The 20526-nt window shown below is 38.8% G+C and overlaps 1 protein-coding gene across 2 annotated transcripts in view; it reads left to right on the forward strand.

Annotated features, from left to right (window-relative positions):
- ARHGEF33 (Rho guanine nucleotide exchange factor 33) overlaps positions 1–20526 on the forward strand; it is a gene marked incomplete at both ends in the record, with an annotated part of 40949 nt that overhangs the window by 5468 nt on the left and 14955 nt on the right. For both annotated transcript variants that reach the window (XM_084234413.1, XM_084234414.1), the window contains 10 exons: positions 4294–4458; positions 5496–5617; positions 6516–6658; positions 7235–7294; positions 8083–8307; positions 12039–12168; positions 15412–15544; positions 17063–17146; positions 18213–18296; positions 19881–20029. In XM_084234413.1, coding sequence (XP_084090539.1) covers positions 4294–4458; positions 5496–5617; positions 6516–6658; positions 7235–7294; positions 8083–8307; positions 12039–12168; positions 15412–15544; positions 17063–17146; positions 18213–18296; positions 19881–20029 — 1295 coding nt within the window. The remainder of the gene's footprint in view (positions 1–4293; positions 4459–5495; positions 5618–6515; positions 6659–7234; positions 7295–8082; positions 8308–12038; positions 12169–15411; positions 15545–17062; positions 17147–18212; positions 18297–19880; positions 20030–20526) is intronic.

A 20526-nucleotide genomic window follows, 5' to 3' on the forward strand; every position in this document is an offset into this window, starting at 1 on the left:
AGACCACCACCCAATTTCTTTACCAAAGTCATATTGTGTTGCCTCACCCTCTGATTATTTCATTTTGCAGGTGGATTTTAAATTATAATTCTATTAACAGGAGGAGGGGGTCCCACAATTAAGATATAGTAACTGCACAATTTAATCCTGTGACAATTTAATACTAATGATTATACTGAACTGTGATTTTGGCTCACTTAGGAATGTAAATATTGCAGCTAGCTCCATTTATATTATTTATATTCCATATATTGTATCTAATTCCCATTCTTCTAAACACATTAACATAGGACTTTATACATCAGACCATATGTTTCCAAGAACATACAACTATATTATAACTTTTCAAACCCTCTTGTCAAATGTATTTTGTATACTTATTAATTAATTGACTATATTACCTTCCTCCAATGAGTAGATTTCCATTTGGATTAAATATTACCTAGTTACTCTTTGAGTCACAATAATTTGATATTTAAGAATTTATTCTAAGAAACTAATCCGAAATATATACAAAGCTTTAAATAAAAGCATTGCCTGATAGTATATATCATATAATTTATTATTTATATTATTAAAAAATTAAAATAACAAGAATTTCCAACAAAGTGAATGGGTAGGTAAACTAGCACATCCATAGAATGGAATATTATGTAGTCATTAAAAATAGACACTTAAAAGATTATTGAAGGCTATTAGAAAAGCTTTATAGGAATATTAGGCAAAAAAGGAAGGGGTAACAGAATCAACATGTATCTGTAGTGTGATTTCAATCATATAAATGTCTGTATTTGTATGCATAGAACAAAATAGAAGGAAATATGCCAAAACATTAATGACTATATTAAATTAATGAACACTGAGGTGATTCTTTTTTCTTCTTTATTTTTCTGTGTAATTAAACTAACTTAAGAGAATGAGATATGTGCCCAAAGGACCTCTAATTCAGAAACTATGGGAACCAGTCCTACAGCAATAGGTTTCATCATCCAAACTGCCGTGGAAAGCTTTCTAAGATTTTTAAGTCCTCTTTGATCCTCAGTCTATTTTACCATTGAGGAATGTTCTAACATCAGAGAAATAAACTCTGTTAGGCCTGTTTCTTCATAAGGTGAATTTGCTTCTGTAGTGCCATGTGAGAGTAACTTGAAGGGTCAATATTGGCAGAGAATTTAGAGAAAAGTATTTGGGGAATTTGTCATTGGCTGTTCAAGTTGATGACTTTGCAGTTTCTCAATGCAAGAGCCCACTCCCCTAAAATACCTCCTAGTAGCCATCTGACCTTGATAAGAAGACAGAAGGGCGACGTCTGTTAAAAAAAAAAAAAAACAAAAAAACAAAAACAAAAGCCAAAAAACCAAGTTGGAACCACCTGCATGACTTAAGAAAATTTAGTTTGAGGAATCTTTGGTGGAAAAAGTTAGAAGACATTGATTAAAACTCATCTTAAGAGTTAAGGAGTCAAGAAAGTATAGAAAATTGAGAATCAGAAATTAAGAGCAGGAACCAGGAAAAATTCGGGGTCCTCTCCCCCATTTCTTTGAGCCTAAGATGCCCTCTGTGGTGCCCTAGGCGTCCAAGTACAAGCCTTCCCTGAACCTGCCTCCGGTGGGAGCCCGCCTCCAGCGGCAGGATGGAGGGATCATAACCTCTCTAGATCAGCTTCATGAAAAAATCAACGAGATGAGCAACGTGTTCAACTCGCTGGAGAACAAGGTAGACATCCATTTCTAATTGTTGGGGTGGGCTGTGGGCTGTCAATAAGAAAGCTGAAGAGAGAGCAGAAAATAGATGCTAAGTCCATGTCTTGAGTGCTTTTAGTCACAGAGGAATGACTAGTCAGAAAACCAGGCTGTAGCAGCTGAAGGTGTTAAGAGCCTGGAGCATCTTAAAAGTGCCTTGGTGTCTCCCGGGTGTGAGATGCTTCCTGTGGCTGCCCACCCCAGCTCCCCACCCTTCCTGGCTGTTCCTGGGTTGTGAAGTTGTTTATAAAGCAGTAGTCTTACTTCAGTGGCGGGGGCCCAAGAAGCTCAAAGTGATATGGGGGGAGGAAATGGACTCTTAGCTCAAAATGGTTTCAGAATTCCCAAAGTCTCCATACAATCTGGCAGCTGGCGGAAATTTCTGACAGCTCTTAAGTTTTTGAGAGCCGAGGAAAAGTCCTTTCCCTTAGGACCCTGCTGCTTCCTTTTGACTTGTGGGGAAAACTCCACAAATCTGCCTGAGGGAGCAGTGATATGAAACCTATTTCTGTCAGAGAGTGGTTCCCTTTTTATTTTCAAGCAGGAAGTGTGTGTGAATGTCAGGGCACCTGCATGCCTGTCCTTCCTTCGATTGTAGAACTTGCATACGTTTTGCTTTGATATTATATAGACACTCATTTTGTTAATGTTGCTCACACAAAGACTAATTTACATACTAGGAACTAGCAGATTAAAAGCAGTTGATTTGGTGATTTAATCCTCCGTGATGACTGAATTAGGATATGGACTGAAATTCATCTCAAAGATTAATTAGAATTTAAAATGATTGGAATGAAAGACAGATCTCTCATGTTGTTTGCCAGCCTTCTAGCTCCAAACACTTGTCAGGTCCTGCCTTTTGCCTCAGAATGGTTTCTGTGGTTTCTCTTGTTTGCAACTACTCTCAGCCCTTGAAAGAAACCATTGCAAAGCACAGCCAACCACAAAACCTACATTTAAAAAAACGTGTTTTAGGAACTTAAGTCATTTCACAGTATCAAGCGCCATTATAAATTGGAACCATTTGGATAGCCAAGTTCCAAAAATATTTAGATTTACACATTGAAAGGAATTTTTAAGGTAACTTGACTTTATTTCCATCTTTTAAAAATAAGAATACTTGGTGGATACTTTTAATTCTAGAATGAACATTCTTAAAATTTCTGTTTTACAGAAAGATCTGGAATGAAGTGTTCCTCTATTTAGCAGAGTGTAAGATCATAACTGTCAAGAAAGTAATGTTTTATCTTATTGTAATTATCTTGTGTCTGTTGAAAATGCTTTTTCACTAATTCAAGTGATATATAACTGAATTTTAGAAGTGCTCCATTTTCTCCACATTTCTGGTTTTGCTTAACTTTTTTTTAAAGATTTATTTGTTTATACAAGAACTGGGGTACAGTCAGAGGTCTGGGAGGGTGAGAGAATTCACCAGAGACAGAACAGGGAGCAGAACAGGCAGAACAGGCAGAAGGACCAAAGACATTGCTGAGGGGAGCAGCAGGAAAGGCAGTAGAGGTCTGCTGCGCCATGTGGGTTTCTCCCTGACCTGCGTGGGATTGAACCCATGCTGCATAGGCTGCAGACAGCTTCACAGTGTAGTGCTCAATCCGCTGTGCCACCAGGAGGCCCTGGTTTTGCTTAACTTTTGATTTGCCACTTAAAGGGGGAGAAACAAAAATTTCTTGAACACTGTCTATATATCACACGTGCTGTGGCGGGTGCTTTACCTGCGTTTATTCATTTAGTTCTCAAGACAATCCTGTGAAATAGATGTGAGAGTAGCTGTTTTATGAAAAAGACATTCACTACAAAAGAGGTTAACCCACTTGGCTAAGTTGTGAGTACTTGTGGGAGAGAGCTAGGATTTGTACCTTACCTGACTACTTAGTTGCCCCAAGGTTCATAGTGTGAGAGTTGACAGAAGTCCAGTGTGTGCTTCTACATGACCAATTGACAGCTGACGATGCCCCAGATCTCTGTCAACCGTGCTGAGCTCCTTCTGTATCTTTCTTGTGGATGGACGTATGTTGCCATTGGAAATGCCTTTATATAATTTAAAACTCCCTCTCAAAGAAATTCTTAGACATGCTTAACTGTCACTCTTTATCCTTTAATTTTATAAGGAAAAAACCCTGAATTTCTTTATCTTACAATAGCTGGGGAGAATATGACTCATCCTTTCTTCTTTCACAGAATTCACAAAGCTACTGGATCAAGATTGTCTTGCATATGTTGCTTTTCAAGTAAATCTCATTTTAATCAAAGGTGTTAGAATAAATTGGAGCTTACAGGAGCACTTGTGAACTTAATTAGTTGCTTGTTTTCTTATCACTATCAAGCTTCAGCGTGTACTGTATAAAAAAGACCCTCTTTTCTTCACATGAATGAGGCCAAGTTTGTCTTAAGTTGTCCAATCTGCAGCCTACCAGTAACAGATCTGTAGGATTTCAAGAGCCTGGTTTCTCAAACCAAAGAAAAATTCAAGGGTCGATGGGCACCTTTCATTATAAACTATAGCAACTAAATTTACTCTTTGTGTATTATTTAGTTGCAGGCCCTAGCCTCTGAACTCAAAACTGGCTTTACAGAAGCAATGCAAGAACTGTCAAGGATTCAACATGGAGAATATGCTTTGGAAGAGAAGGTTAAGAGCTGTAAATGTTCCATGGAAGAAAAAGTTACTGAGATGAAGAATTCATTAAACTATTTCAAGGTGGGGTCATCTTCTATTTTCCTCTGAAGAGAGATTCTTGGTCTTAGTAAGAGAGAGGTGGACTCTTAAGTTTTTACATTAACAGTCAAATATATGAATTTCCTTCCTAGGCCATTCACTGGTTATTATGGAAAAATATCTATTTCTTTTTTTTTTTCCTTGGGTCTCAATGGAAGCAAAAATTTCATCTCTCATTCATTCATTCATTCACTTGCCAACTATGTGTTAAAAGTTTAGAGTGTATTACCAGTGAGAATGGCACATATTAAAAAACTAGCAACAACAAATGTTGGCGAGGTTGTGGAGAAAAAGGAACTCTCCTGCATTGCTGGTGGGAGTGCAAACTGGTCCAACCACTATGGAGAGCTGTGTGGAGATTTCTTGACCTACTAAACATAGAACTTCCATATGATCCAGCAATTTCACTCCTAGGTATTTACCCAAAGGACACAGAAACATTAATTCCAAAGGGCACCTGCATCCCTATGTTTATAGCAGCACTATTTACAATAGCTAAACTATGGAAACAACCCAAATGCCCAAAAATAGATGACCAGATCAAGAAGATGTGGTACATATACACAATGGAATATTACTCAGCAATCAAAAAGATAAATACATGCAGTTTGCAGCAACATGGATGGAGCTAGAAGGGATCATGCTCAGCAAAATAAGTCAGAAAGAAAAAGAAAAATACTGGATAGTCTCACTCATAGCAGGAATCTAGAAAACCTAAATAAGGGACCAGGAAAAAGATTGATTAATACAAAGTAAAAAATCAAAATCAGCAAGCAACTATAGACCAGAGACACACTACAGGAGGGAGGGAGGGAAGGGGAGAGGAAGGACTAGGGTCAAAATAAGGGGGGTAGGAATTGTATGGGGAATATAACCAAAATGAAAATGCATACATTGTGCAAAAATGAAAAATGATGTAAGAATTATATAAAATATTAATAAAAGTTTAGAGTATATTAGATGTTATATACCTTTACTGCATATGCCAGATTAAATATGTATTGATTCTTATTTTTTAGGAAGAACTGAGCAATGCCATGTCAATGATTCAGGCCATCACTTCCAAACAAGAAGAAATGCAACAGAAAATTGAACAACTTCAACAGGAGAAGCGAAGAGAATCTCGAAAAGTTAAAGCCAAGTAAGTGTCTTACAAAAAATTGGTCAAAGGCAAATCCAAATGCGTGGCTTGTGCAGAGGCACCAGAACACCTTCCCCACTATGGCCCATAGCTAGCTGGCCACTGGGCTCCACCTCAATATGTGATGGAGATTATAAAGCCATGAAAAGTGGTCATACTAAAAATGGATGATAAGCTATAATAAGAAGTGAAATGAAAATTATATAAAATGGCATGTATGATTTGATGTCAATTGTAACTATATAAAAAATAACAACTAGAAAAATGTGTTTTAAAATAGTGATTGTTGTGTTAAGACAGAGGGGCTACCAGTGATTTTTCCTTTTTGTTAAATTTTCCTTTTTTCTAAAATTTTTCTAATGTTACTATTATTTTCCTTTTACCTTTGAAAATAAATTTATGTTAAACAATATCTCCCTCAGGTTGAATCAAGTAAAGTTTTACCACTAACCATTTTGATTGTTACATGTTTTTAAAATGATCAAATTTAAAATAGAGATATTCCAATACGATTTGTGTGACGGTGGAGGAAGATTCCTTGTTTTCATATGAGGACCTGCTACTTCTTGGTACCTCTGTGTTACTTTAAGGGTAAATCATACCAAGCAAATTTTCACCACTGCAAACTCTATAAAGGTTCTGATGACAGGAAAGTCAGTAACAGAAAAATAAGAATGTAGATATGACATGGTGGTTTGAGATTAAAATTTTCTTCTAGCTTTGGTGATGAATTAAGTTCAACCATATGAATTCCTAGTATTTGACCATTTTTAATTTACTAAGAAAAAAACTTTGTGTGGTTCAACCCAATAATTCAGAGAATTTCTTGGGTAGTTCTGACCTGAATCTCTTCCTAACCCATCAGGTATTAAGCCTTGTCTTTGTTTCCCTCCCCTAGGAAAACTCAAAAAGAAGAACACAGCTCCCAGGCTGGGCCAGCTCAAGCACAAGGAAGCCCTTTTCGTTCCATTAACATCCCTGAGCCTGTTCTTCCCAGTGAAGATTTTACAAACCTGTTGCCATCTCAAGCCTATGAAAAAGGTATACAGTTTACAAGTCATCCTGGATTAGCCAGCATTTCCCCCTTGATTCCTAGGGTTTAAGCAGTAACTAAGAGTGAGTTTAAGTCCTCTATTCTTACTAGAGGAAAATGGCACATTGCTCAGAATTTTTCCTTTTTTAAGTGGAATTTAGAAGGGTAGGGTATCTGAAAGACCATGTGAGTCTGCCCCATTTTAAAAGATTGTAAAAATGCTAATCTGGGTATTCTAAATTTCAAATGAATTGGAAAAAATTTGTGGCACAATAATATTATAGAATCCCTAGGAGAAAACTGTTTAAAAAATTATTCACTCTAATAAATTAATTATAATCTATTAATTCTCTATTAATTCTCAATACCAATCTCTCTACATAGACATTTGAAAAGTATCTGTTTTCTCAGCATAGGTGAAGTTGTGTTTTCTGATTTTTTCCAACAAAGATTGACAAATTTTTATGTAATCAACCCTAATAAACTGTAAAAATTGTGAGTCGATCCCCATTGCCTGGTTCTTTGTAGGCCCCAGTCCATATTCCTGGAGTGAACATTGATTGAAAGCTTTCCTTTCTCTGCAGCCCCAGAGCCCAGATCTGTTCATGTAGGAGAGAGTAATGTGAAAGGAATGATGGGTCCTGGTAAGTGGCTCTTCTTATTTCTCTTTCTTTTAGCTATTCCACCTTCTCTGTTTCTGCTTCCTCAGCCCCAAACCAAGCACGAAAGAACTCAGGGAAGATAAAGCAGTATGGTTGCTATACTTCCAAGATGTGTGCGTGGATAGGTCAATGACTCCATTAAAGCCATAGACAGTGAAGGGGTGAGGAAGTTTAGGACAAAGCCAGTATTCTTGGTTCTTTCAGGCTCATTTCAATTTCCAATGAATTAACAATTGCTGAGAATTCACAGGTGTATGTAGCATGTCATAAATGTGCAATAGTCTACATATTTTATAAACTACTTAAAAGTTATTTACTGAATAGACCTTCAGAATTCTATACATTTTTCCATCTTCTTGCCCTTCCTCCTTCCTTTCTGCAAGCCACCATCATTGAGGCAAGGAGTGCGAACTGCAAACAAAGGCATCCAGTACTCTCTCTTTCTGTATTTTCTTGCTAACAGAGCTACAGGCACCTGGTGTGCTCGTTTATACGGAAGCAGATACAAGGAATCCATACTTATTATTATAAATTAGTTATATTATTTTCTTAATTTATTTCTTAACTCCTTATTTGGTGAGACAATATGTCAAAAATAGAGGATGTATACATCAGAAACAGAGCTGTAGTTACCATGGAAACTTTTGATCCTTAATTGATATATTTAATCCTGAAGGGATGGTTTCATCCAAACAGGCGCATAATATTTAAGAGTTACTAAAGTCTATAATTTTTTAAGTCAGGTCTTGAGGGCAGGTGCTATTTTCCAGGAATGAACCCAACAACTCCGGAAGCAGAAGAGAACCTCAAGCCTTGCCTTGCAGCTGAGATCCCGTCCAAGGGCCATCACGCCTCTGGTGTGTGGAGGCAGCCTAAGGATGGCAAAGAATGGGGCGAGGAATATGTCACGAAAGACCACCCAGATAAGCTCAAGGAAGCTGGGCAGGGCCGGCATAGCTCCTTGGAAAATGTTTTATGTGAGACCTCCTTAGCTGGTAAGTTCCAAGTGGGAATATAACTAAAAATGTAAAAAAACAGGAGGAACCTAGGACCCAGTATTCTTGCAATTTAGATTCAGTGGACAATGAGACCACCTAGTGGCTGGTTTCCTTTTCTGATGAGCAAATTTTTCTGCTGGTAGAAGCGAAAAGACACACCGAGCTGGGTGTGTCCCAGCTGGCCGTCTGGGACAATGACCTTGATTCTGGGTAACCCTGACATTAATAATATAGTGTGTTGGGTTGTAAGGTTGGTGGACAAGAGCACAGAATTAGGTGAACATTTAGTCAGTTATGGGGAACCTCAGTATATGAATCTTGTATCACTAATTTACTACCAAAATATAAAACACTGCAAGTAGTCTACCTTCCTCCCCCGCTGATTTTTTTCCTCCTTTTTTCCCCTTCATATCATAAATCATTATTGAATACTTATCATGTGTTAGACATTTCCCTCCAACTGTTTTGTGAAGGTGATTTAAATAAAAATTATCAAATCCATGAAAAATTAAACAGTGCTAAATGATTTATTATGTAGAAGTAACTGCTTTTACTTCTTTTGACACTTCTGGTGCTTGCTTTTATATTTTAAAAAATTTATGCTGCTATTTTTTTTTAAACTGGACTATATTAAGGTCTAATTTACATGCTTTAAAATCCACAAGGCTTATATTTAAGTTCATTGACTTGTTCCGTATCTATACCCCTGTGATCACTACCCAGATTAAGATACACAATATTTTTAGTGTCCCAGAATGTCTTCTCATGTACCTTTTCAGTTGATATCCACTCAGAGAATCACTGTTCTAACTTCTAACACCACCACCATAAATTAGTTTTGTCTGTTCTTCAACTTTATATAAATAGAATATTACAATGTGTACTTTTGTGTCTGGCTTCTGTCAACATAATGTGTTATATATAATTTATTCACTGGTTCATTCTTCTTAATCATATTGTATGAATTTCCCACAATTTGTTCATTCATTCTTCTACTCATGTACATTTGGGATTATTTCCAGTGTAGGGCTATTATAAATAAAGCTACTATGAATATTCTTATAAAAGTCTTGTTCTGGATGTATGGCCTCATTTCTTTTGCCTGTGTACACAGGAGTGAAATCTCTAGGTAAAAGGATAGGATAATGTCTCACTTTGAAAGCAAACATAATGCCGGTCTCCAAAACGTTGGGAACATTTTGTACAATACAAGCATGCATGAGAGTTCTAGTTGCTTCACATCTTCACAGTACTGAGTGTGGCCAGCCTTTTTAACTTTAGCTATTATTGTGGGAGAGCACTTGTATCATGCTGGAGTTTAATGTGCACTTCCCTGATGACTAATGATATTTAGCCTCTTTTCATACCCTTATTGGCTACTCTTTTATCTTGTGCTATGAAATGCTATTTAATTCCTTTATCCAACTTTTAAATTGGGTTATTGCTTTATCATCTACTAGAAGGGTTTCTTGATATATTTTGTATAGGAGTTCTTTGTCAGATAAATGTGTGGAGGAAACTTATTCTAGTTTGTGGCTTACCTTTTCATGTTCTAAATAGTCTTCTGATAAACAAATGCTTTAATTTTGTTGATATTAATCCATCCATTTTAAACTTTATAAGTAGCTAGCAACTTGTGTGTCCTTCTAAGAAATCTTTACCTATCCCAAGCTTGTAAAGGTATTCGAGTATATTTTCTTCTAAAATCTTTAATTTCAGTCTCCACAATTACTTTGTTACTTATCTTCAATAAATCCTGATGTGGAAGGAGTCTGGTTCATTACCCCCAAATCTGGCTCTTCAGGTTTTTAAGCACCATGTATCAAAAAACCTTCCTTCTCACAGTGAATTGCACAGGGAAAGTCTAGAGATTAGATATGAGTGGACCTAATTCTAATCTCTATATTCTTTCATTCCAATTAGCAGAGAAATGACATTTCGATAAATTGAGTCTTCCAAGAAAAGAACGTGGTATCTGTCTTCATTTATATAGATCTTCTTTAATTTTTCTCAGCAATGTAACAGAAAATCTGTCATCTACATCTTTTTAAAGCATTTGCCCCAGAGGCTGCTGTTATCCTGTTCCACCATTGTACTGCCACCATCCAGAGACTTCCCACTCTCCCTGGAAATTCCTTCTCCTGTGTTACATCGCTGTTTGTATTTGTTTGTTCTTGTGTGTCCTTCTTGATTTACTTGTCTGGATGGAATCCATCATCCAGTAACTTGCACATACTTTGTTGTTAACTTAGCTGAATATAAACTAATTTTCTCTTGTTATTTTCAGTAAATTCCTCCATTGTCTTTTAACTCCTAATGTTGCTATTAGAAAGTTCAATACCATTCTGATTCCCATTCCTTTGTGTGCGACCAGATTTTTCTCTCTGGTCACATTTGGGGACTTCTCTTTATCTTTGGTGTGCAATAATGCCACAGTGCCGTGTTGTGTCTTTCAAGGAGCTATTAATTATGCTGAGCACTGTGGCCTTTTCCTCTGGAATTACATGTCCTGATATTTTGCATTGCTATTACTAATTTGATAATAGCCTCTCATGTTTTTCTCTTTTTTTTTTCCTCTGAAATCTCTGCTAATCTGATGTAGGACCTCCTGGATGGATTTTCTTTGCTGCTATCTTTTTCTCTTCTATTTTCCTTCAATCTGTCCCTAGTGGTTTTTTTTGGGGGGGAGGCAGGAAGGAAGGAAAGAGAAAAGGCAGGCCATTTGCTTGACTTTATCTTCTATTCTTTAATATTTTCAAAAATGCCCCAAAGTTTCTTCTTATTTTTTAATTTTTCTCATTTTTAAAAATAGTATTGCAAATTTATTAAATGGCTACAATATTTTTCTCATGTTTCTTTGAGACTATTAACTATAAAATTTAAGAAGTTTTCTTTTGTTTCTGCATTTATTCAGTGCTCCCCCTCTGAATATGTGTGTATATACTGTTTACTTCTCTTTTACAGTGTGTGATTCCAATATCTGAGGATTCTTAGTTAAATATTTATATTTAAGGGAGAATCCTTAAAAAAAAAAACAACACCCTGAAAAGTCTGTACTGGTCTGCTTATCAATAAGTGAGCTTCATTATTATCTAACCAGGTGACAAATGAACTTTTGTTCGGTAACCTCCTCTATCAGCATCTGGCATGTTTTCTTTCCTGGGTAGTTCAGTTTCTCCAGTGGAAGGCCTGCCAGTTTCCTGCCTGGAGGGTATGAGCCTGGCTGCTGACATTCTGGCCCGGCAGGGGGAGATGCTGAAGGGGATCTCACTATTCAGTAGCAACCCTTGTTTTCATTTAGCATCTCAACTCTACCTTCTACTATTTCTGCCAGACCCCAGAGAAAAGGGTTTCTCTAGTTCAGTTTTTCCCATTTCCCATGGGCTGAAAATGAGAAAGCCATCTGGTGTGGGGGTGGGGACCTAGAGGTTCAGTTGCACTTTATGCAGACTGCCTCCTGTTTTTAGTATTCCCCTTGACTTGCACTTTCTGTGATGCCCGCTGCCTCCAATCATGGAGCTTTTCTGCTTCTCAGCACATTTCCCATCTGTAGATGAGAACACCAGGGTCCTTTACTCTGCAGAATCAATTACCATGCCTCCATTGTGTTTTCCATCTTCTGAAAGCTTGCTGATGTCACTTTTTATTGCTTTCTGTTGTTTTCTAGCATTTAATAGGGTTTGGGGAAGGATGGTTAACAAAAATCCCTCTTTGGTTTGTTTTCAAAGCTAAAAGACAGACTGTGGCACTAGAACTGCTTGAATCAGAAAGAAAATATGTCATTAATATCTCTCTGATCCTGAAGATCAAGGCAACATTCCAGGGATCAGATGGAAAGAGGAATTCCAAAGAGAGAAGGTATCCATGTATTCATTGCCTTTGCTTTTCAGATTGATTAAGATTTAAGGTAAGTTGTTTATTGTTTCCACTTTGGGACTCCTGACACCTGTAAAGAGTTCCGGAAATAGTCTTTCAAAAGATAGTAGGCAGTGACAGCAAGTAACCCTGGCAAATCTCACATTTGGATTTTTAGCAGATAAGAAGATAAGTATGGTCTCAGGTCTTCAGAGTCCATGCATATCTGTTAAGAACCTAAGGGGAGAATAAATGCTGCAGGGAGGGAGGCACTGCTCTCTGTTTCCACCTGCCTGACCCCCTAGGGTCACAGGTCTCCCGGAGGTAGTGGGAATGGATGCAGCAGAGGTCTGAAGCCCTAAGTAGTTATTGGATAAATGATACAGGATACAGGCCTGATATGACTCTGGACTTGGAACTTCCTTATTATGTTTTCAGAGAATCCCATAGTACTGGGTAGTACATGGGTGTGGGGGGTTGGGGGGATAGTATGTGTGTTCCTCTGAAGCAAGGCAGTGCTCCTGTAGGGCGTGCAGTGCATTGTGACAGGCGCTAGGCCTAACAGCGCAACACTTCTCCATCTAGATCAATCCATAATCTTTAGATTCTCTCTATTGGGAGAAAGCAGGAAGGAGGAAACTATGATTTGGTGAGAAAGATGAATGTAATAAAAATGTGATAACATCGAGTAATCAAGGAAAAGTCCAATCCAAATGAAAGTCTGAATTATGGACTCCCACTGGCAAATGTAGCTTATTACTTTAAATATTTTATCAGGTAATATGCACTAATACAACTTTTTTTTTCATTATTACAACTTAATCACATAAACTGTGACTCTATCAGGAGAGGCTCTAATTATATTTTCCTGCTCTGCACTATCTACTCCCTCCCTCAATTTTACCTGACTTCGTAAAGGCCAACAATATTCCCCGGTCACTAAAATTCAGTGCTCTCCTGCCTAAACAGCTGAGGTAAGGAAATAGTCCCTGACAAATCCACAAGCGACTTGAGTATTTTCAAATTTTACTTTACTGCAAAACTGGGATAAAAGATATGAAGTCAACACAGAACAGAAAAGGTGAGGGGACAGTGCCACAGTGGTGACCGGCAGGGGGTGTAGATCTGCACTTCTCTCAGTGTCACCCAGATTCCCACTGGACTTTCCATCCCCATCTGACCATTTGATTACTCCTCCCAGACTTCAGTGGCTGGTCCTGCCTCCCAGACTTTCAGTAGCTCTCTGAGAAACCTCAGTGGCTTCTAGCTTTCTATTTTGCTGTTGCCAAAGACCCTCCTAGTTTACATGAACCAACTCTAAAGGCAAGTCTACATGGGGATTTTGTTTCCCCATATAGATTCTAAGCAACTTCCTAGTCACTGAAAATTGGGGGACAGTGTAAGAAGAAAGAGAGGATCTGTTTACTCTGGGACACAGGTACCAGGCCCTGTGCGAGTCACTCCCTGCATGAAATCTTCACAAGAGCCCTGTGAATCCTACTTCACAGATGAAGAAACTAAGGTCCAGAAAGACTTAAAATCACATAGGCAGTTAATGCCAGAAATCAAACCCAAGCCTGTTGGGCGTGTACCTCCTGCTCTTTTCACATCATGCCACTTCTCTAAGGATGCTGTGGCATCCTGACAACTCTATGTCAGGCTTCTCAACTAGCCAGAGGCAGACTTTCTGTCTCTTTCTGTTTCAAACACAGACTTCACAGTTCTTCAGATCTCATCTGCACTCATGTGGGGACACTAGACATGTTCTTAGCCCACTGCAGCCTTTTTCTACTTGCTGTGTCACACAAGAATTATTACCCAAAGTTGTGCATAGCCTCTGGATGGAGAGAAATCTTTCACAACTAGATCTTTTGCTGGTGCAGTATTTAACTCCAGTAAGATCAGTTGCAATTCTTCCACATCGGCTTCTCCCAGTCAGAATCTTCTAGCCAGGCCTCTGAGTTCCCCCAGACCTGCACTAGGATTATGTAGATGCTCCAAGCCTGCTGTGCCAGTCACCAGCCACCAGCCATGAGAGCCCAGATCAGAAAGTCTCTCCTGGATCTTCTGGATCAGGGGTTTCTCACAGCAGAAACTCATGGCACAGAAGGTGGTGGGGGCAAAAGGTGGAATGGAAGGAATCCCTGTATCTTTCCAAGGAAACAGGGAACCCAATTCTGGCATTTGTGTTTTCTCTGAGCTATAGCCACTGAGGAACTTCTGCTTTGCTTGGAGCTGGCTTGAACAAACCTCTCAGACTGGTGTCCTTCTTGTTGTTCTCTTATCTGGGGCTGGCAATGCTCCAGATTGCCCACTGATTTATCTCATTAGAACCCTGGGAAACAGCCAAATGAGTTCAAATGACAAATGGTCACTTCCATCCTTGGTCAGTTCATCTTCATGAACGTGTGGTCTTGAAAGCACAAGTGAATCTATTTTCATTCCCAAGTCACCAAGTCAGAGCTCAAATTCTTGCTGCAGCTCTAGCAAGACTCCATTTAATTTTTTCTTCCTTCCTCGTTCCTATAGATCTCTGATCACCCCACCAGTCTCCATCCGGTCCCCCTTCTCCCTTTGAACATCTTGCTTTCCCCTTTATTTCCTCTGAATAAAATGAGGCACATCGAGAGCTGGGGGAGTAGCTTGCGAGAGTGGGGAGGGGGCTGCCTGTGTAGGCAACACTGTCCCTGCCTGGTGTTCCTCTCAGGAACTGAGCGAAAGGGGAAAAGGAAGCCTTCATATTCCCACCCCCTGAGCTTTTAGTTGCCATCTTTAAACAAATTTCCCTATGTGTCTCAGTAGCAGTCTGCTACCTAGTAGCTAAGAATGACCAAATGCACCTTACCACTGTCATCTATACTAATGTGACACCAATAGAATAGACTTTCACACATCAAGTGGGAATAACTTTAAAGCATAGAAAAAGAGTTCCCTTGGGGTTTCCACAGAGTGGCATGTAAAGGCAAGTGTGCCTGTTTGACATTTAAAAGGCTGTTCAAGTGATGTGCTTCTTGTTCGTTCAATACACTTGTGTGTAGGAGCCATCAGTCAAGGGACCCTCTGTCACCTCAGGACATCTTCGATGAGGTCTATGTGACAAACTTAAAAAAAAAATATCCTAAATAGAGACCCGTGACTCAGAATTATCTTGAATGATTGGGGAGGTGGGGCCTGCTGCATCTATTCTGTAGGGCCGTGTCGTCTCCACACTTGGTTTGTGTGATTCTATCTCTGTTCTGTTTCAAGCCTCTTCCCTGGCTCTTTACGGTACCTTGTCCAGCAGCACCTGGATTTGCTTCATGCTCTGCAGGAAAGGGTCCTCAAGTGGCCACGCCAAGGAGTGCTTGGAGATTTATTCCTTAAGTTAACAAACGATGAGGTAAGTTTTTTTTTTTTTTTTTTTAACGCATTACAAACTTGAATCCTATGAATCGGTGCCCCCATCTACTTTCCTTAATGGGGAATCTAGAATCAGTGAATTTCAGAGTGAGAGGAATCACTGAGACTTAGTCTAACTTTCTCATTCTAAAGATAACCAAATAAAGTTCACAAAGGTCAAAAGACTTTGCCAATTAAAACAATTTGCTATTTAATGGTTCATCTGTCATTAGAGTCTGTGTTCTAACTTCCACTTCATAGATCTCCACTGTACTAAAATTGTCTCCATCCAATGTACTCAGATGTAGGTGTACATGTCTGTATTTGTGAATAAACATATATACTTGCACATATATGTCCATAATACATAAATAGATGAGGGTCTGTGTATAGATGTATTTCCAGACACCATTTCATTCCTTAGAAGTTAAAAATAAATGTGATAGGTATTTGTCTTGAATGTTCACTTTGTTTTGTGGGGGAAAAAAGTGCTTAGTTTTCACATCTTACAGATAGGGTGTTAAGTTTTTAAATCTCTATAATGTTCTACAAAGAAGATATGACTCTAGGCCAGAAGTTGCAAACTGAAATGACTACAGGGCCAGATAGTGACCTAAATGAGTGGATGTGAGCTGACTGTAACACAATGTGGACTGTTGGGAAGTGAGCTTAAGTGGAGCACAAATGCTTTTCTACAGAAAAACTACTCAGTTTTATCCAATTATCATGCAGGTCAAAAGAGCTAAAGTTATCAGATCTGATATTTTAAGAGAAAATGGAAATCAGTAATATGATGTGAAATTTTACTTTTAAAATATTGTGTGGTCTAGTTAAAATTGATTTGCAAGCCAGACTTTGCCTGCAAGCAAGCTCTGTATATCATTGATTCTCAACAATGCATAATAATACAAAGTTTATAAATTATTCACTTGTATAGATTTGAAAAGATGTAATGCTAGTCCTTTAAAATCACTTTTCCTCATTTGCTTTCTTGAGTTGAGAATTGTAATATCTATGGGAACATAGCCTTGGAGCTGAGAACTTTTCCTGGAGGGATATTACAGAGGTGAATTGCAATTAGTGGAAATGTGCGATTAGTGGGAAAAGTTGAGAACCACTGGGCTACGTACTATGAAGTGTGTTGGATAAAGTTCCTCATTTGGATGTAGATGATTGAAATTATTATTAAGAAACAACATATTTCTTTTTAATCATTTAACAATTTTAAAATACTTTTTCAATTTATATGATTCTCTTGCTCCTTGGCTTACTACTTCATTTGCTCTGTTTAAATATGGCTGGGAGTTTGAGTGCTTAAACCCATGGCGATGTTTACCTTAAAACCAAAGAGATTTAAAAATGAGATGAATTTAAAAACTGAAACATGTTAATGGCCACCTTAAATGAATGATTAAGATAATCACTGCAAAGTACTCCTTTTTGAGGCACATGACTATAAAATATTAAGTTGTTACCTGTTTTCAGGTTCTTACCATGATTTTTTGTGTTTGTTTTCAAGAATAATTTCTTGGATTATTATGTTGCCTACCTGAGAGACCTGCCTGAATGCATTTCTTTGGTTCATGTTGTTGTTCTGAAGGAGGTAAGTTAACTTGCTTCTCTTTGGTCACATGTATCTCAATATGATGTTGCTCATCCACCAGGAAATACAGGACATGCACCTTGGGGTTCTAGGAGCCCACTGCAGGATCAGCACCATTGCTTTGGTCCTTACCCTGCCTTACAGACCCTCTGTTCCTTTCCACTGGCAGTACAGACAAAAGACAACGGTGTTCTAAACAGAGATCTTCAGACTGCTTCAGCTTGCATACTGTATGAAGCTTTTGTTTTGTTTTGTTTTGTTTTTCTGGCTCAGATAATATGAATTGGAATATTAAATTTAGTCTGAATATTAAAACTGAAGTCATCCTGTGTCTGTCAATGTATAAGATCACGAAGTGCTTGCTTTAAATACGCTACTCCAGTGACATGTTAGGTGGTGAGTAAGCAGATATAAATCTATAAAAATTCTAGTTATTTTAGGACAATAGGAAGAAACTGCACCAAAAGCCCCCAAATGAAAAGTTGATCAAGTTTCACAACAGGGAAGGGACTCCATCTTATTAACATTTTATTTCAACTCTCTGCTGCTTCCAACCCAGTATAATGCCTACCACATGATATAGCATTCAGCAAATATTTGAAGAAGGGGGGAGGGGAGGAAAAGATGTGGAGAAACTCCAACATGATTCCTGCTGCCGGTCTCTGATCACATTCCCTGCCCCCACACTCATGAGTTTCCAGTTCCCCCTGGTGGCTATTAGTAAACCACTGTCATGATTACTTGCTGGAAAACTTAAATGAATTAATTCACCTCAAATATATTTTATTGAATGTCCACCTCTGTGTATGGGGAGAGGAAGATGGAGGGGTTAGTTTGGCAAGTTGGGTGGATTAAAAAGAGGTATATGATTCCCTCCATGCTTTAGAGAAACTGTCTCTGAGCATTTTCCGTAACAAATGGCCTCTCCAATGACAGATCAATGCTTCGTGACAAGGCAGAGATACTCTGGGAGTAAACCCTTCCTACTCTGATGGGGCTGACTTTGGGGTTCGGCAGCCAGAGCTTCAGTAGGACACTAAAAGTACTCCACCTTTCTTTCATTCAGGGTGATGAAGAGATTAAATCTGACATCTACACGCTGTTTTTTCACATAGTTCAGCGCATCCCTGAATACCTGATACATCTGCAGGTAGGCATGGCTGGGCACGCCACTGAACTGACTTTCATGTCAACAACTGTTTTTGGCTTCCAACTGAAAAACACTGTAAAGTATCAAGGAATCATTAATATTTCGAAGTTTTGAAATGATTTAACTTGTCAGGACTACCCCATCTTCACCTTGTGGTATGAGCTAAAAAATCTAAAAATTTTTGGTGCCTGATGCCTGCCTTTGACATTCTGTCTCCATTTACCAGCAATCCACCCCTCTGCTGATCCAAGGTCTTTCTAGAGCAGCTCCTGCTAAATTCTGAGTTCCCCTTCAATCCCTTCCACCCTGGTGCTGCAGCCTCCTACATGCACCCATCCACCCCCACTCCTGCACTAAGAAATACCTACGTAAGCTTCCCAGTAACTGCTATCCTATTTTCTTTAGTCTTGGGTCCAACCAAAAATGGCTTATGTCTTATGTCACAGCAGAAGCATGAGGAAGCTGATAAGATGATTTCTCACACCATTTCCCCACAGGGTTTGTAGCATCTTGAAGGGAGTAGAGAGAGTTCACAAGCACATCTACAAGCACCTCTTCCTCCCACCCCTCACCTGTTCTGGTTTAATTGCTGACTGATCATCTTAAATAATTTAGTGAGAACACCTTAGAAATGCTGAGGCTATATCTTAGGTAGAAGCAGCCCAGTGTCAATATAAAAACGACTTTCAAATGTATGTGATTTTAGATTTCGAAATCATTTTCTCACAATTATTATCTTATTTAATCCTTCCAACAACCCCATGGAATAGATATGGTTGTTACCATTTCTTAGATAAGGAAAGGAAGATGCAAAGAAGTTAAGTAACTTGCCCAGGTTAACAAACCTAGCCGGTGAAAAAACTAGGACTGAAACCCAAGTTTTACAAGTAAACAAGAAGCCGAGTTTTACTGTCTGACTTGACTTCACATCCTGGCTTTACCTCTCGTGAGATGTGTGGCTTCCTGAAGATTACTTAACCTTACTGTGCCTTGATTCTCGAATGTGTAAAGCAGGGGGATAATTGTACTTATCTAACCAGGTTGTGGTAAAAATTAAGTGAGAAAATAGGGCTTAGTGCTTGGCAATAGGAAGCACTTCATAAATGTTAGCTTTCCTGAATCCAACTAGCACGCAAGCCCCCTCAATACCACAGAGGGAAGGCAAGCAGCGAGGTTGCCGGGCTGGGTTTGGAAAAACAAAAACAAAAAAAACCCTCTTCCAGCCTGCCTTGCTGCCTGATGTTCTCCGCATTGGTCTGACTCTGTGGGGTTCTAAGGCCTTTCTTGTAGACAGTATTTGTTAGAATGACTCATTACCTCAGAGATCCAGTTAATAGATCCTTCTATTTTTTCTCTTATGCTCACATCCTGTTCAAACAGGAACAGTAGTGACTATTATTTTTCCTGACTGTGACAGGCAAAGAAAACAGCAAATTTGACCTTTCAGCTTATAATTAGATTGGCCATATATATTGTTTCGATAATAAAATTACTACCAAAAACCTCACAACAGATCCAGGTGCAAAAGAGAGGAAAACAACTTTCATTCTAATTATGCCATGCTGTTTTTTCCCCTCTATCTAGAATGTTCTGAAGTTCACAGAGCAGGAGCACCCTGACTATTACCTACTCCTGGTGTGTGTTCAGCGCCTTCGAGTGTTTATCTCACACTACACCCTGCTGTTTCAATGCAATGAGGAATTGCTTATTCAGAAACGGAAAAAACTCAAGAAGTAAGGTTCTGATAATGCCATTTAGAGGGCTGGTCAAAGGTTTCTGAGCAGAGGGATGCAGACAGTCACTGTGAGTGGCAGTGACAACACCGGATGTTAAGTGACTGAAATGTAGTGATGGGAGATAGGAGAGAGAAGGGGAGCGAGGAGAGGCACCCACTACTCAGATTCTTTTAGAAAAATAAGCACTTTCGCTCCAATGCCTATGCAGCGCCCTCTCATCTCTTATCTCATGTGGTTGCTAACCACATGAAGTAGGTCAGGTTCCCTAAACTTGCCAGGTTCAAAATTGCAGTTTAAAGGCCAAAATTGCAGTTTAATGTGGTTTCCCTCATTAATTCAACAACTATTTATTGCATGCCTGTGGTTGTGTCAGGCACTGTTTGACACACTGAATTTACTGCAATGAACAAAACAGAAAAAATTCCCTGCCACTTGGAGCTTACTTTTGAGAGTTGGACAGTCAGTTAATAAGTTAGATGGTGATAGTGCTATGG

Source organism: Talpa europaea (genome assembly GCF_964194135.1).
Source record: "Talpa europaea genome assembly, chromosome: 6".
NCBI classification, from domain to species: Eukaryota; Metazoa; Chordata; class Mammalia; order Eulipotyphla; family Talpidae; genus Talpa; species Talpa europaea.